Here is a 16,514-nt window from a genome sequence, read left to right as displayed (position 1 = left end):
TGAACCTGGTCCACCACAGTGAAAGCATAGTGTCCTAACCTTACTGGACCTCAGGGAAGTCTCTGCCACATGTTTTAATGAAGCTTTACTGGAACAAGGCCACACCTGCTTGATTTATGTATGGTGTATGTCTGCTTTTGTGCTAGAATAGCAGAGCTGAGTACTTGTGACAGAGACTTTATGGCCTGCAAAACCTAAAATATTTACAATCTAATCCTTTATAAGGCTGCCGATCTCTTGTGTAGATTCTCAGAAAGTGACATGAGACTCTTTTCTGGGAAGGCGCTCCCTGGCATCTCCAGGACTTACTAGTGGGTCCCAAGTGTCAGGATAACTTCACCCCAGCACAGGCGCCCCCATCCCCACCCTGGGGCAGGAGGGAGGGGACACAGAGCTGGCCGCACCTCTATGGACCTTGATCCGGGTACAAGCTGCCCCTCTAGAACAGGCGCCTTCTCCAGGGTGACCAACTGCAGAGAGAGGAGGTGGGGCATGGCATCTGGGTGGCTGCGAGTCTACCCGAGAAAACCACACGACTAGAAGGATCTCACCACTTGCTTTATTTTTCTCTTCTTCCCAGGTCAGTGAGGCAGCAACATTAATAAAAAGCGAGACGAACTGTTCTCTTGCACGGAGATTCAATAACCCTTCCCACACCAATGCTCCCTGATAACTCTAAGAGCTTTTCATCAAATGGAGTCTAATCTGGATGGCCCAGCATCCCACACACCAAAAATAACTGCCAGGGTGATGTCAGGCCAGCTTAGGAGTGCTCGCTTCCAGGAAAGGAGGACTATATTGAACAGGGAGGGCTGACGGTCAGCCTTTTTTGCTCAAGTCCCAGCAGGTCAGAGAGCCAGACTAACTGCTCTGGTTCCTTAGGGAGGCTGGCGCCTCCTTCTGTCCCTGTTTAGGGAGCCCCCAACTGCAGCAGCGGGAAGTTTTGGGGGTTCTGTGTGGGCCCCACTGCACACCACTTGACCCAATGCACGCCTGCTGCCCACATTCACTCTTGAATTATTTCAGCCTTTTTCTCCTTTTATGAGCATGATCCTTTGTTGAAAGGGGAACTAAGCTAAATCAAGAGGCAGACTGAAGCTCACTTGGTAATGTCTCTATTGTCAACAGAGTGCAGGATTCATCTGCAGCAGCTCAGAATGTCCTGGGGCCAGACAGGGTGGGTTCTTAGAATGCTTGTGAGCATCTCAGCTGGTAACATTTGGGACAGCAGAGCCCTGGGGATGCTGCCACTGTCACTGTGCAAACTGCAAATGCACCAGGAATTCTTGCTGTCACGCAGACAGGAGAAGCACCGGTTTCCTTTCCTGTACAGCCCGGAGACCCTCAACAGGCAAGCTCCTCCCTCTCTCTCTCTCAGAGTCTCAGGTTGGCTTGTTGAATTATTTCACCTCTACCAGCCTTCCTCTGCTGCTTTGCCCAAGTTATTTGGATAAATGGGAACAAAGAAACTATCCTAAGTCCCATGCTGGGGACCGGCCTTGCAGTGCACACATACTCCCAGGCCTTCATGAATTACAGAGAAAACAACAAGGAGTGAGTCCTCTATGGAGCTACAACCAAGGCGGTTTAATTTGCAGGGGTCCAGGACCCGACTCAAGAGTTGGGAGGTCACCCGCGCTGTCGTCTCTTTCGCCCCTGCAGCTTCAACCGCCTGGCTGGCAGGCTGACGGGCTGCTTTCTGAACTTCTCCATGATCTCTCTGATCCTGGCCAGGTTGGTTTTGCTGAGCGTGAAGTCGCACTGCGTGGCCCCCATGTCATAGCCAACCATGCAGTTCTTAGTGGACGAGGTGAAACCTTCTGCCTTGGCTGTGACCACATACTCTCCAGGGTTGAGGAGGCGCCAGTAATCCCCGTCGCTGGCTGTGAAAAGAAAACAGGAGAATTGAGAGCAGTCCCTTCTAACAATGATACCAACCAGCCCTGTTATTCCAAGACCAGTCTCCTGGCCAGGGAGAGACTTGGAGACAGGCAGTGTGGAATTCGAGCCCCGGCAAATGCAAATTCTTAGTACATTTTGGACGCCGAGATGTTTTCCTTTTGGGACGTTACCTTAATGGTTTTAACAGGAAGGGGACTGGGGTGTAGGCTCCCTGCAGTGTTAATACGCATGAGCAGAGATGGAGACATGATCCCTAACATTCCTTTCTCTCTGACAATACACACCATTCATTATGAACTTGAACTTCTAAACCGTATGCCCTTGCCACAGAATGCCATCTTGAAAAGCCATCTGTGCCTGGTTTCCTGGCTTCCCTTAGCATGGCTATAAATATAGAAGAGTCGTATGAGGGTGGGGCTCTTCACTTCTGAAAAAGAGAAGGAAAAGGCTACAGAGGACTTGGGCCAAATGACCTGGAAGGAGGTACCAGATGTCTGCACCTCATTCCATGGTCTTCCATGAAGAACTGGAGCTTCAGGGGCAGGTACATGTTGCAGGCAGTGTCCCCTGCCTCCTCCCCAGCTCCCCTCAGTGACACCATTGAGCAGGCATCCAACAGGGATCTGACTGGACCCGTGTCCATCCTCAGCTCGCTAGATTCTTGTTGAATAAAGCAGGGTCTAAGGCCAAGGCCACTCCTCCCCAGGGGACCCACACCTGCTGAGATCACTAGGACCCCTGACATTAAGGGGGCTTCGCGATAGAAAGTTCAGTTCAGCTCAGTTGCTCAGTCATGTCCGACTCTTTGCAACCCCATGGACTGCAGCACACCAGGGTTCCCTGTCCATCACCAACTCCCAGAGCCTGCTCAAACTCATGTCCATTGAGTTGGTGATGCCATCCAACCAACCACTTCATCCTCTGTCAGCCCCTTCTCCTCCTGCCTTCAATCTTTCCCAGCATCAGGGTATTTTCCAGTGAGTCAGTTCTTTGCATGGGGTGGCCAAAGTATTGGAGCTTCAGCTTCAGTCCTTCCAATGAATATTCAGGGCTGATTTCCTTGAGGATTGACTGGTTGGATCTCCTTGCAGTCCAAGGGGCTCTCAAGAGTCTTCTCCAACACCACAGTTCAAAAGCATCAATTCTTTGGTGCTCAGCTTTCTTTATGGCCCAACTCTCACATCCATACATGACTACTGGAAAAGCCATAGCTTTGACTGCTGCTACTGCTGCTAAGTCGCTTCAGTAGTGTCTGATGGACCAGAAAGGAAATGTCAACTCTGACACGGCCCACAGAAGGAGGAGACAGGTGCCAATCCACCAGACCGACCCAGTCAAGCTCGTGGTAAGCTGTGTGACAACCTCCATTTCTACAGGAGTAACTGGACGCCCAGGGAAGTGTCACATCTACACAAGGTCACACAGCTAGTGATCAGCTGGTCTTCCAGGGCCAGGTTTGTTCTCTCTGTTAGGACAATCTGTCCTGTCCGGTCTAAAGAGAAAAGGCCGGATTTGATCAAGTGCTATGTAGGCCTGGGCAAGGTTTACTTGTCTGAATGAGTCCAGAAGTCCTCAAATGGATGGACGAGAACTCTCTGTGTGAGTGAATATGTATCTTACACACATACACACATAACACTCTAAAGCACCACGTTTAAACTGACATCACAAATCTCTGTTTATCTGAGACATCCCATGCAATGCGTGCAGTGAGCTCATGAAAGCACAAGATGTTGTGAAAAATGAAATACGCAGGCAATTGTTCACCACACGCTCGCAGAGTCTGCTACCTGGTAAACAGGCCTCAACATGAGAGCCCCGGGCATATAACACAGGCGGGTGGCTCCCTGTCTTTCTCAGCACCTGTATCTTTCTCCAGTGAAAATGCAAGGTTCTCAACTACATAAAATGCCACTTCATGGTTTTTCAGAGACCAAGAGCCACGTCTGGCCATCTCTGTCCAGTTAATCAGATGGCCCCGACCTCCTGGGCAGGGCAGGCATCCCCTGAGACATTCCTCCAAGCTCTCAGCTCCCAGACACACCTGCCAGGGGCGCCTCTGCTCCTCCAGACCTCATGACTGGAGTGTGAGTAGCTTCCCTGTCCTGTCCTGGCCCCATGCTGAGCCCTGGGCTCCATAAGACCTGTGCTTCCTCTTTCCCACTTAACACTGGGTTTCAATAGTGCGTCCTCCAAGCATGCCAGCTGGATTGAGTGGGATGAAGACCAACAGTCATGCAAACGTGAACCCAAATGTCCTGTTCCTGCGAGAAGTTGAACACCTTACCTCTCAACTACTGTGGGTACTTTCTCCCCACAAACGCAGGGGTGGGTTAGTTAAGATCAGGAACTGGCCTCCTGCCAACGGCTGCCTACCCTGATGGAGGCCCTGGAGGTGAGACCTCTCAGTGGGAGTGTCTACCTCAAGGACACACGGGAGGGCAGTTTAAAATCCCCCAGGGAAGGGGCAGCCCAGGTTCACACCAAGGGAGGTGCTCAGGGAGCCAGAGGAGCAAAAGAAATCCACAAATAACACACACTTGTCAGCACTACTAATTCAGATTTATAAGATGGCTTTGGAATTCTTTTTCTCCCAGCAACAGCAGCAGGCTCCCTCCTCACACCCTCCTCAATCCACCTGTCTTTGGTGTGCCAGCCTTCTTATCGTGCCGCCCCGCCAGGTGTGTGCCTGGGGGGAGCATTCTGTGGGGCTGCATGGGGAGGTTGGCACCCAGCTGGCACTGCCCGGCATAGGTGGATGGAAGGGACAAGCCAGGTCCTAACGGAGGGCCATTCGTTAGCAGGTTGGGTTAGTGTCTCCCGAACAAAAGACAGTCACGTGGCATTCTGAGCTTGCTGTTGGGCCAGCACATTTGCATGCGTTCAGAAAGCATCCTTACTAACTTCACTCCCTGTGGAATTCCATTGCATACGCCTGCTTATTTTATGCAAAATCCCTCCTGGAATAAAATTTGTCAGATCACATAAGCCTCAGAGAGAAATCAAGGCAGATTCAGAGCTTACGTGACGTACGGGAGGACCCTGAAACCAACACGATGAAGAACTGTCCGTGACACATGGGATTCCTCTGTAATGAGAAGGTGCTGGGAGATTATTTGGGGGAATAAAGGGAGGGCGAGCTGAGTTTCCCATTAGCTCATCGAAACTCTCCTTGATGACAGGGGCTTGAAATTCCGAGCTCATCAGGCAGAGTTCTCTCTGCTGTCTTGTGGGGCCCCATGGGCGTTTTATCTCCCACTCTATTTAAAACTCTCCTTCTCTCACATTGCCTACAAGGCGCTAATGGTCCAAGGAACATTCCAGGCTCTTTAACGAATCACTCTTTTTTCGGAGCTCATTAATAATGTTTAAAATACAAGTCCTGGGCAGAACCAGATCAGACAGCCCATTTGATCCATAAGGATCACCCGTCCCTTACGTGTCTGGCCCATGACAAGTTTACAATCTGCATCTGTTGAATGAATGAATAAGTGAATGAATGAATGGATCAGTGTGTGCCCGTCAATGTGGGCTCAGTTCAGTTCAGTTCAGTTCAGTGGGGCTCCTATGTACCAAATGCCACGCAACCCAGTGTGTGGCCTCGTGGTCAGTAGCTATAAGATCCTGGGGGACAAGTGGTATGATGCTCAGGAAATAACGGCTGAGTGAAGAAACAGGTTAACTACCTTGAGAGAAGGCGATTCAGGGCATCACACCGTAGACCACTGCTTCATGGCATTTCAGATGCGTGGCACCCATTGACACGATATTTGTCCCTGTATGTCAGGCATGTGAGCGGGCAGCCTGGCATCGAAGAACACCTGGGCCAGGGTGACAGTCTTTACATGTACTGAATCCCAGCCTCTCCCTGCCCAGAGCCTCTGCTTCCTCGCAGGTCAAATGGGATCACTTCGGGGAGGACAGTGTCTCCATGCATGTGATCGGCTAGTGGGGAAAAGGCCCCTTCTCTCCTTAGGGAGGAACAGTATGGACAAGGGAAGGGCCCACCATGGAGAGTCTCAGTCCCCGGTTCAGTCCCAGCTCAGCCTCTCGCTGTGCGTCTGGGAAACGCCGCATCGTGGCCAGGGTGGCTGGCTGCCTGGGCCCAGGGTAAGCTCCCAGACCCCAGGCACAGGCCAGGGCAAGTCCGTGGAAGTCTCATTTCTCCAGTTCAAGGGTGTTTGCGACTGAAGAAGTCTTTTTTTTTTTATGACAATCATTTCCTTCCTCTTGCTGATGCTGCATCTGTTCCCTACACCTGGGCAGGATCTGCCCTGGGTCCAGTGATGCCGCCCGCCCCACCCCCTACCCTCCCAATGGCCCACATCCTACTACCCAGGACCTGTGAATTGATCTTATTTGGAAAAGCGGTTTTTGCATGTGTAATTCAGGCTCTTGAGATGAGATCAGCCTGGATTACACGAGTGGGTCCTAAATCCAACGATCTGTCCTCAGAAGAGACAGAGGAGGAGGAGCAAGGAGGAAATGGAGGCAGAGACTGGAGTGATGCAGCCAAGGAAGCACAGGATTACCCAAAGCCACCCGGAGCTGGAAGAGCCAAGGGGGAACACTCCCGAGGCTCCAGGGAAGCACACCCCGCTGACACCAGGACTGCAGACTCCTGGCCTCCGTAACAGAGACAGAATACATTTCTGTTTATTTAAGCCTCACCATTTGTCATGGCAACCATGGGAAGCCAATGCAGGACCCTGTGCCCTGCTCACTGCCGCTGACAGCAAAGCGTCTGCCTTGCAGACTCAGTGGCCTCTAAAGTCGCCCCCACCCCTACAAAAACCTCTGCGTGTCAGTTTGATCGTGTCTGTGGGCAACCATCTCCAGCAGAACTCTTGCTGACAATCTGAGTTAGGCATCCAAGCAATTCTCTGCCACGCACATCTGTCACTGCCTCATGGCACCAACGTTGTCCATAGAAAGTTAAGGTCTCTGTTTCATATTTCCCCCTGAACACACCAAGTGCATCCCAGGTGATGGGAGTCCTGGGGCGCAAGGGAAAGCCTGGGCGTGTTTTCACCTCACTTTCTGATCAGCAGAGAAGAAGGCAGCTGGTGGGCAGGTGCCCGGTGTCTGCAGGCTGCCCTCCCGCCAGCTTGGGAACTCTGGAACCAGCAGGGACACAGCATGCAGCTGCTCACACACCTCAACCCAAGCCCCACCCACCTCCTGAACCTTCAGTGGGTCCTCCAGCCTCTTGGAGCATCTGGCTTCCACCTGAATAAGGGACAGAGAGAAGGCAGAAAGCATAGGCTGAACACCTGGCTTCCAGGGTCTCCCATGGAAAGTTGGAGGAAAGAGAGGATAAGGTAGAGCAGAGGAGGAAGTTTCTGGACCTCACCTTGTGGTTCTAACTCAAGTCAAACGCTTCAAGAATAAGGGTATTTGCTCCTAAGAAACGGTTCACAGACACTCGCAGTTACCTGTTCGGATGTCATGGTTAACGCCTTCCACGGAGATAATAGCATTTGGAATTCCTTTTCCATGCGAATCCCTCACCAGGCCTTTGATGCCCCGATGGACCTACTCGGTGAACATGAGGAAACAGAGGGGCTCACAGACCATCCGGAATAGCAAACGTACCTATAAACCTACTGCCAGCCAGGGCTACCCAGAACCCCCTCAGAGCCACATCTGGCTTGAAAGCTCCCCAACTCTGTGTAGATTTGGTGTGTAAATTTCTGTATTCCTTTCTACTGGAAAGTCTTCCACCGGAGTTAAAATGTTCCAGAGGTTGAGAAAATATTAGGATCTGAGATGGTTCATAAAAAACACATCCTGTAAAAAATGGAATTTAATTTTTACAGGCATATTTATTTTGACTTTCCTGGACTCTACAGACTTAAGAAATAGACTCTAAGAATCAAACAGGAGAGGAAAGACTCAAAGAGGCTCCTGTAAAGTATAGTTCAGTCCCCAGGGCCCTCCCGTTGATGAGCTGAGTCATGTGATGCACACCGATTGGGTTTCCCCATCTGAAGATCCAAGGTGACATACCATCACTTTCAATGACACTCTTTACACGCACTGCTAAGCCTGGGCATTTTATTCATAGGAGGTTCTTTGGCTAAACTGGGATCATCATGTTAGAATGACTAGGGTCTTCTTTGTCTGCGTACATAAAATGAAAAAAGAGCCTTCCCCCACAGAATTCCAGAGTGGGGATGGAAAGTGTGCTCATGGCTTCCTAAGAAGGGAGAACAGGTTCACAGCCTTCTCTACCATGAATGTGTACTGTGGGCTGCACTGACCCTCCCAGGACTCATGGATCAGATGTGGATGCTATTGCTATAAACTGGTGCCAACCTCTACCACCCATGCGGAGGTGCAGGTATCAGGAAGCTGGCAGCCCAAGCCCTTGGCTAAGATGATGCCTCTGACTCATCTACAGCCACCCATGGAGGAAGGGCAACCTCCCAATACAGCCTCAGCATCTTACTTCCTAATGAATGGGAGTCATGGTAGAATCATCTGAAGTTCAACATTCATTTTTATCTCTCTGGTTTCTGTGAGTCTATTCCTTACTGGGGAATGGATGCTACTTGGCTAGTTTTAGTACCAAACGAAAGCCAGTTTGCCCAATACTATGAGACAGGTGTGTCACTGAGAACAGAAGAAAAGAAAGGTGTGGGAAGGTCCTAGCATACACGGCAAGGCTTCCTCACTGGCCACAAGCAGATGCTCACCAGCTCCAAGCAGAACCTAGCTGGTATGATTTAGAACTGTTCCCAGGTTGCACCCGGCTACCTGCAGCAGTTAGTCCTCAGCCTCTGAGCTGATGTTATGGGTTGAACTGTGTCCCCCACAAATCCATATGTTGAAGTCCCCACCCCTCCAGTACCTTAGAAGGTGACTGCTTTTGGAGACAGCATCTTTAAAGAACTGATGACACCAGAAGAGTGGGCTTTATCGTCTGACTGATGTCTTTAAAAGAGGAGGAAACCTGGACACATAGGGACGCCAGCAGTGTATGCACACAGAGTAAAGAGCATGTGAGGACAGTGAGAAGGTGGCCATCCACAAGCCAAGAAGAGAGGCTTTGGAATGAAACCTGCCTGCTGACACACTCATTTTGGACTTCCAGCCTTCTCCTGTTTCCCAGCCTGCGTGTTTTGTTATGTTAGACCTAGTTGATGAAGACAGGAAGCCTGGGCATGCTGGCTGGACACAAATCACCCCTCCCAACAGAGCAGCGATCTGGAGTCTCACTCACCAAGAACCAGTGGGAGCGACTGACATTGACACAGAGCTCAGAGACAACAGCTCCTTCCGACACTGTAGTCACCAGCCCAGGATGATGGTATTAATTCTGATCTCAGGCTTTCGGCCATCTTGAGGGCTTTGCTCCCTAGCGAGCCCCCATCCCTGCCGAGTGCCCGCATCATACCTGCTCCATGAACACAATCAAGGATTCCCGATTGTTCTCCCACTCCTCGGGCAGCTCGCTCTCATGTGGGTATTTATCACAGCCCACGTAGATGGACAGCTCGAAGCAGTTTGTGTGAAGGTAGCTGAAATCGTTGAGACCTGCCAAGCCAACCAAGTAACATTTTAGCTTCACGGTGCTCAGAGGGGCACGAGAGACAGCAAGAACACACGACTCCGAGGAGTTCATCTGAACAAGGAGGCATCCAGTATCTACTCTACACAAAACATTAATTAGAGCAACTGCAGGGGAACAGAAAGCGGGGTGGGGCGGCTGTTGAGAGAGAGAGACAAGATGCAGCTGGAACATCTTTATGGGGAAGACAGGCATGTGCAGAACATCTCTGAGAAAAGGGGGACTGAAAGAAGTGTCTTCTAGATAAAATCACTTTCGTTTTATTGAACTCAGTTTAATACTATTTTTAGGATAGCGGTATCACTTCTTTTTCTTGTGTAACTTTGTTGTGATCATTTTATTTCTTTATTTTTTGGCTGTGCTGGGTCTTTGTTGCTGTGCAGGCTTTTCTCTAGTTGCAGTGAGCAGGGGCTACTCTCCAGGTGTGATGCGTGGGCTTCTCACTGCAGTGGCTTCTCTTGTTGCCGAGCACGGGCTCCAGGGCCCAAGGGCTTCAGCAGTTGTGGCTCCCAGACTCCAGAGCACAGGCTCTATAGCTGTGGCCCATGGGCTTAGCTGCTCTATGGCAAGTGGATATTCCTGGATCAGGGATCAAACTTGTGTCTCCTAGATTGGCAGAGGGATTCTTTACCACTGAGCCATCAGAGAGGCCCCACTTTCTTCATTTGTTAAATTCTTGTCTCTTTTTCTTTTGTTCTTGTGGCTTTTTACTTTGCCATTTTTTAAGGTCTCATTAATAATGCGCATTTTTAGTGTTTAAATTTAGCTCAGTCGTTATGCTGCTCTCACCAACAGCTCTGTAACTGTGGAATGACACGTGTAGTTGTCCATTCTAACATAAACACAGCTATCCATCTCACCCTTTATTGAGTTCCTACATAAGCCAGAACCCGTCTTTAGCGCTCTACAGCCAAGCTCACTTTCTCTTCACCACAAACCAGCAGAGAGGTAGGTAGTTGTAGCCCAATTTCACAAATAAGAGAATTGAGGCAGAGACTGGTCCAGGAATGCATTAAGGAAAGTATCCAGAATCACACATCTGGACAGAGTTGGGGTTTGAACCCAGGTGTGTGTAATGCCTGCCTAGAACTTGCTTATCATTGCTCAGGGACTGTAGGACAAATGCCCTCACCACCCGGCTGGAGAGCAGACAGCCTCTTGCATCCTGACATGCCTACAACAGGACTTGGTCCCTGTGTTCATTTCTTAGGGTTGCTGGTATCAAGGATCACACCAACTGGGTGGTCTAAAGTAACAGAAACATATCCTCTCATAGTTCTAGAGGCCAGAAGCCCAGAATCAAGGTGCTGGCAAGGCCACACTCCCTCCGAAGGCTCTTCCCTGTTTCTTTCAGGTCCCGACGGCCCTTGGTTTCCTTGGCTTGCGGCTGCACCACTCCCAGCTCTGGCTCTGTCTTCACAGGGCCTTCTCAGTGTCTGGGTCTTCTCCCTGTCTACCCCTTACAAGGACATCTGTCACTGATTTTAGGGTCCATCTGGGTAACTCATGATGACCTCATCTTGAGATCCTTAATGACACCTACAAAGACCCATTTTCCAAATAAAGTCACACACACAAGTTCCAGAGATGAGGAAGTGGACATATCTTTGGGGGCCCCATCCCATTACAATACCCAACATTTGCAAAATGGACAAATGAATGTCAGGTGGCATGAAGTTCAGGGCCTGCCTGCCCAACATTTTCAGTTTTGGGCAGCAGGGTGATTAGCAAGAACACAGTGCTACTGTGCCCCAAGTGACAGCCAGGCGGACTCCCCCCGCAGCAGGTGCCTCCACCAAGCCTTCCCTGGGTTCTGAGAGTCAAGACCACAGAGAGCAGGAGTCGGCGGGGCTGGTTCGTCTGCTGAGTAGGGGTAAAAGGTCCTCCTGTGCGTCCACCAGCCTCACCTGTCCCATCTCCCCTCCCTCCTCCGAGTGCTCAGTGGAGCATCCTGAAGCACAAAAGTCTATTTAAAAATCACGGCTTTGGGTGTTAAGAGCAATTCTGTATCAACCTGCTGCCTAATCAGTCAAGTCACAAATAAAATGGTGCAAAACATACGGCCTCTCTCTCCCAGATTCCAGATTTGAACCATTCACGTGTCAGCAGCCACGGACCTTTGATCACATTTGTGATAAAATATGGAAAGTGACAGCAGGGGGATAAGCAGGCTGGAACAATGTCAAGTTCATGGAAAATCCCTCGCAGGGCCTGGTCTGGCTGAAAGAGGTTGGTCAAAATGCCAGGCCAGCTCATTCAGTGGAACCTGAGGTGTGGAATCACAGCCAGCGCAGGGAGGCCTGCGGACCGTGCACGCAGAGCAGCATGACAGGCAGGCCCTCCTGGGTCGCAGGACTGCTCCAAGCACACACACACACACACACTTCTCATTACCCCAACCTTCAGACCTTGTTAGTACTAAAATAAATAAATGTGCTATTTAAAACTCTGAGGTGGGCCTGCCATTTTGCAGTAAGTGCGTGCATGCATGTATGCATTTTAAGTCACTTTACTTGTGTCCAGTTCTTTGCAACCCTATGAACCGTAGCCTGCCTGCAGGCCTCCTCTGTCCATGGGGATTCTCCAGGCAAGAATACTGGAGTGGGCTGCCATGCCCTCCTCCAGGGGATCTTCTCAACCCAGGGATCGAACCCACGTCTCTGATGTCTCCTCCAATGGCAGGCGGGTTCTTTACCACTTGTACCACCTGGGATGCCCCTTTGCAATGAGTGTATCTTCAACAGCACTGGAAGTGCTTGAAGAATTGGCAAAATGATGAGAAACCAGAAAAAGGGTGGAAAAGCCTGAGCCAAGATATGGTTAACACCAAATTCCAGTCCTTTAGTGAATGTGGTGCAGCGGAGAATCCTGGGTAAGAAATGGCTTTGAAAGTGAAACATGTGGGCAGAAGGTGTGGGGCAACCCAAATAGCACTTCCCAAGCCTCGGGTCCTGGCTGGGGACGGCGAGACCTCCTCGGTGTTCTCCCTGGGCCTGGCATCCTGCTCTTGACATGGCTTCAATACGGGAACACAGGGCAGCACAGTCCTTAGAGCGCCGTGTGCCCAGAGCTGTCATGTCTGCCTTCCTCGTCGGGGAGAGGACGCAGGACGGCAGCTGACACAAAGAAGGGCTCAGATCTCTTTGGAACCAAAACACACACACGGCAAACGATGTGCCTTTTGAGCAGGACTGGACCCTGCTCCCAGTGGCCCACTCCCACTAGCTAAGACCTGTTGGTCACCGCTAATGAGCCAGCAAGACCCGAACACAAAGAAGGAGTGGAGGGGCGGGGGAAGGAAAGGAAATTAGAAATCGCATCTCATTAGTCTGCAAAGAAATGAATCTGCAGGCTTCATCACACTGCCTGCAGGAAGGATGATTAAAAAGGCTCGAGCCACCACATGGCTCTGCCACAAAAGTCCCCGGCATAATGGAAAATATAATGGATAGAAACAAATCAAATGCTGCCAGTGTGATTAGATAGCAACCGACTTCTCAGAACGGTGCTATTGACCTGCTGCTGACAAATTCCGCAGTGTCCGAACCTAATTTAGTCACAGTGGCCACAAAAACTAAGCAGATGCTTCTCATAAAGATTATTGCAGGTTTTTAGGACTAGAACTGAACAAACAAGCATGCTTTTTGCTATTAGGATATTTTTCTTGATAGACAGGGCTAGGGGTATTGATAGTCAATAATTAGGGTTTTTTTTTTTTTTTTTTTACTTTGAACAGAGCAAAGCCATGATGGAGAAAAAATAAAACAACTCTGCTTGGTTTGTAACCAAGACAAAAATGGCAAGCTTTCTGCATGTTTTATTTTTTCTTAATGGCCAAGGGAACAAATATGCCTACTCTTTTAAAAAAATTTTCCCCCAGAGTGGAAACATACCTGAAAAGTTTGTGAAGGCTGAATCTCTAGCAAAGGAAAAATAATATTAAAGTGAATCAGTAGAGTAAAACAGAGAACAGGGATATGCTCATAAAAGAGGCTTCATGGTGAGCACTTTCCTAGAAGAGGGGGGAGAGGAGGAATGGGAATTTATAACACAGTGCTGCTGACAAGCAAGACAAAGAACACACATCCACCGTCTCTGTCATCCTCACAACAGTCCCAGGGTGCCCATCATCATTGTCCTTATCGTCGCCATTAACATCAAGCCCATTTTACAAATGGAAAATACGGGGGTTCAGAGAGGTAAAGTAACTTGTCCAGAGTCACACAGCATTTACGTGATGAACTAGGTCCATCTGACATGGAGTAGTTTGACCAATCTTCACAAAGTCAAGAAAATAAGCAATGAACGTTACGTTTGGGGTCTTGCCATCCCAATGCAGAGACACCTTAGGGAATGTGATGTCTTCAACTCTCCTCACTTGAGAACTCCAGGCCAGGAGCAGCCCTGACCCAGGAAACAAAGGGCTGATCCTGAAACTTGGACCACGAGGTCCTCTGGCTGCTGCGAAAGAATCCCTGAAGTCTCTGCTGGGCTTCCTCTCTGTCTTCAGTGCATGCTGGGGACAGGACATCACATTCCCTGCATCACAACAATGGGAATTTGACCAGACGCCCTGGCGGGATGGTGGGGCTTCCAGTGAATGAGCGATTTGAAAAAGTCTTGAACATGGGCTCACTGCTCCCCCCACCGCCTCCCTTCCAAGGGCTGGCAGCACGGGGTGTCTCCCACTGCAGGGATGGCTCTGGGTACAGCACCCTGGCTGTAAAGCACCAGTGTGCTCTCTGCCCCTTCGCTGGGTTTGCTTTTCTGGCCAATAATTCCCCTAAGACTATGCTTACCAACTCTGATCTTGTAACATCCAAACAGCTCGGCGGCTAAGAGTAGACCACAGTATCAGACAGATCCTAGTTCTGCTCCTTGGGGGTTTGAACAGATCCCTTTCCCATCTCAAAGCCCCGGTTACCTCTTTTATAACAAGGGGAGTAAGCCACATCCGCTTGAAGACTATTGTGAAGGTGAAAGAAGAGTCTAGGCAGAGTGCTCGAACCTTATACATGGTTAATTACGGTAGTTATTCTGCTGAGAACAAGGATAGATGGAGAGCCGGACCAGAGGGTCCCCCCCAACCTCCATCCAGCAGTCCATTGTCACTGGGCCCCACGATGACAATAGGGCCATCAGAGACTTACTTCCAGCCACAGTGTGCCAGGAAGCCCCATTGACGGTCCCATCCTCCTTCTGGAAGTCTTCCGTGTGGCACACCCTCCTCCTGGCGTCCGTCATGAGGCGGTGAGTGGAGGCGTAGGAGTAGGCCAGCCAGCGGAAGACATGGTCGTCGGGCGTGGGGGTATGCTCCTGGGTCTTCCACAGGGACCTCACCATGTCGTAGGGGTAGGCCACCACCAGCTCGCCCCCCTGCAGGTTGCCACCCAACACGAAGGGGATTTTTTCCATCCAGGCTATGACTGCCCTGGTCTCTACTGCCACCTGTGAACATGCCCAATTTTAGCACATTTGAGAAATAAAAGCAGAAGGAAACTGACTTCTCTCCTGAGCTTTCCAAAGAGGGACATAGTTGAAAAAGCAGTCATTTTACGGCATCATCAGAGCAAAATTTAGAATCTCAAAATTTGTCTAGGGAAAACTGGCCACTGTGGAAGTAATGGATAAAAAGAAAAATCCAGAAAAATTTCTTACTGGAGGAATACTCCAGTTAGTATGCAAAGAGGGAATGACAGAATTAAAGGATCAACACTTGGCAACTTCACTGAATTCATGGGTCAGTCAATGAATTAATGTTCATCAGTGACTCGATGGACATGAATTTGAGTAAGCTCCAGGAGTTGCTGATGGACAGGGAAGCCTGGTGTGCTGCAGTCCATGGGGTCGCAAAGAGTCGGATACAACTGAGTGACTGAACTGAACGGTAACAAACAGCATAGAGAGAGAGAAGCAAACACAATTATCTCCGGGATGAAAGAACACACACCTAAAAATCCATCCACCTTGTGTGTGAAGAAGCCTCTAGTGCAGGGGTCAGCAGACTTTTTCTATTAAGGGCCAGATAGGAAATAGTTTAGGCTTTGAGGGCGCTGAAGTCCTTGTTGCAACTACTTGAGTCTGCCAGTAGCAAATATTCAACTCTACCCTGGAGCAGTGAGGTCCCTTGGACAATACCCAGATGATGAGCATGGCTGCGTTCCAGTAAAACACCATACAGGAACAGGCCTGGGCGGGGCGTTACCAACCCCTCCCGAGTCTACATGGCCGAGCGGTCTGAATCTCACCGCTAATTTATAAGAAACACAGAGAACTATGTCACATTACATCACGAGAATACAGTTAGTAGCACCCAGACAGGAGAAAATGCTGGACGAGAATCTAGTTGCTTATATTACAGCTGTTACAAGATAAACAACAACAGAATTGCAAGAAAAAAGGGAGAAAGTGATACAGGAGAAAAGTACAGTTTAAAGAAGGGTTGAAAGGCTTATAAACTAATCAAAATGAATGGGTTTTCATTAGAGCCCACTTAAAACAGACTGTAAGAGAGAGAGATGGGAAATGATTATAGGAGAAATGCAAACACTGATTGGATATTTTATATTAAGAGATAGCTTATTTTGATATAATAGTAATTTATGGCTTTAAAAGAGAGATCTTTTAAGGATACTTAATGAAATATTTACAGATGAAATGACACGATGTCTGGAATTTTCTTCAACAGTCTTGGAGAGGATGAGAAAGTGACTGAATATGTAGATGAAATGTGAATTTATAAATGTTGACGTTGACATGGGTACATGGACGGGATTCTCTACAGCTCCCTCTCTAATTTTGTATGCTGAACTTTTTATGATTAAAAAGTTAAGAGAAAAAAAGGAAGGAAAGAGGGTTAATGGCAGGGAGGGAAGGAAAGAAGGAGAGAAGAAAGCCAGGAAACAGAAGGTAAAACTGGAAAGCTTGATATGATCAAATACTGATCAATGAATCAAATATTTGTCATAAGTTACTGATATCTCTGAAGATAATTTCAGTAGAAAAAAACCCCTAATAATGGAAAAGAAGTAAACATTAG

General features: G+C 49.2%; 1 protein-coding gene across 4 annotated transcripts in view; it reads right to left on the bottom strand.

Annotated features, from left to right (window-relative positions):
• Positions 1-548: 548 nt before the first annotated feature.
• Positions 549-16,514, bottom strand: part of CPXM2 (carboxypeptidase X, M14 family member 2) — a 135,982-nt gene continuing 120,016 nt past the window's right edge. For 3 of the 4 annotated variants that reach the window (XM_070363521.1, XM_070363522.1, XM_070363524.1), the window contains 4 exons: positions 14,626-14,923; positions 9,302-9,441; positions 7,338-7,437; positions 549-1,883 (listed from right to left, as the gene is read on the bottom strand). In XM_070363521.1, the coding sequence (XP_070219622.1) occupies positions 1,630-1,883; positions 7,338-7,437; positions 9,302-9,441; positions 14,626-14,923 (792 nt within the window). In that variant the 3' untranslated portion in view covers positions 549-1,629. Of the gene's footprint in view, positions 1,884-2,192; positions 2,330-7,337; positions 7,438-9,301; positions 9,442-14,625; positions 14,924-16,514 lie in introns of those variants that run through there. The other variant, XM_070363523.1, reaches the window with a different exon arrangement.

Source organism: Bos mutus, chromosome 26 (assembly GCF_027580195.1).
Source record: "Bos mutus isolate GX-2022 chromosome 26, NWIPB_WYAK_1.1, whole genome shotgun sequence".
Lineage (NCBI taxonomy): Eukaryota > Metazoa > Chordata > Mammalia > Artiodactyla > Bovidae > Bos > Bos mutus.
The sequence above is the reverse complement of the archived record's forward strand: the minus strand, read 5'-3'. Positions and strand labels throughout refer to the sequence as shown.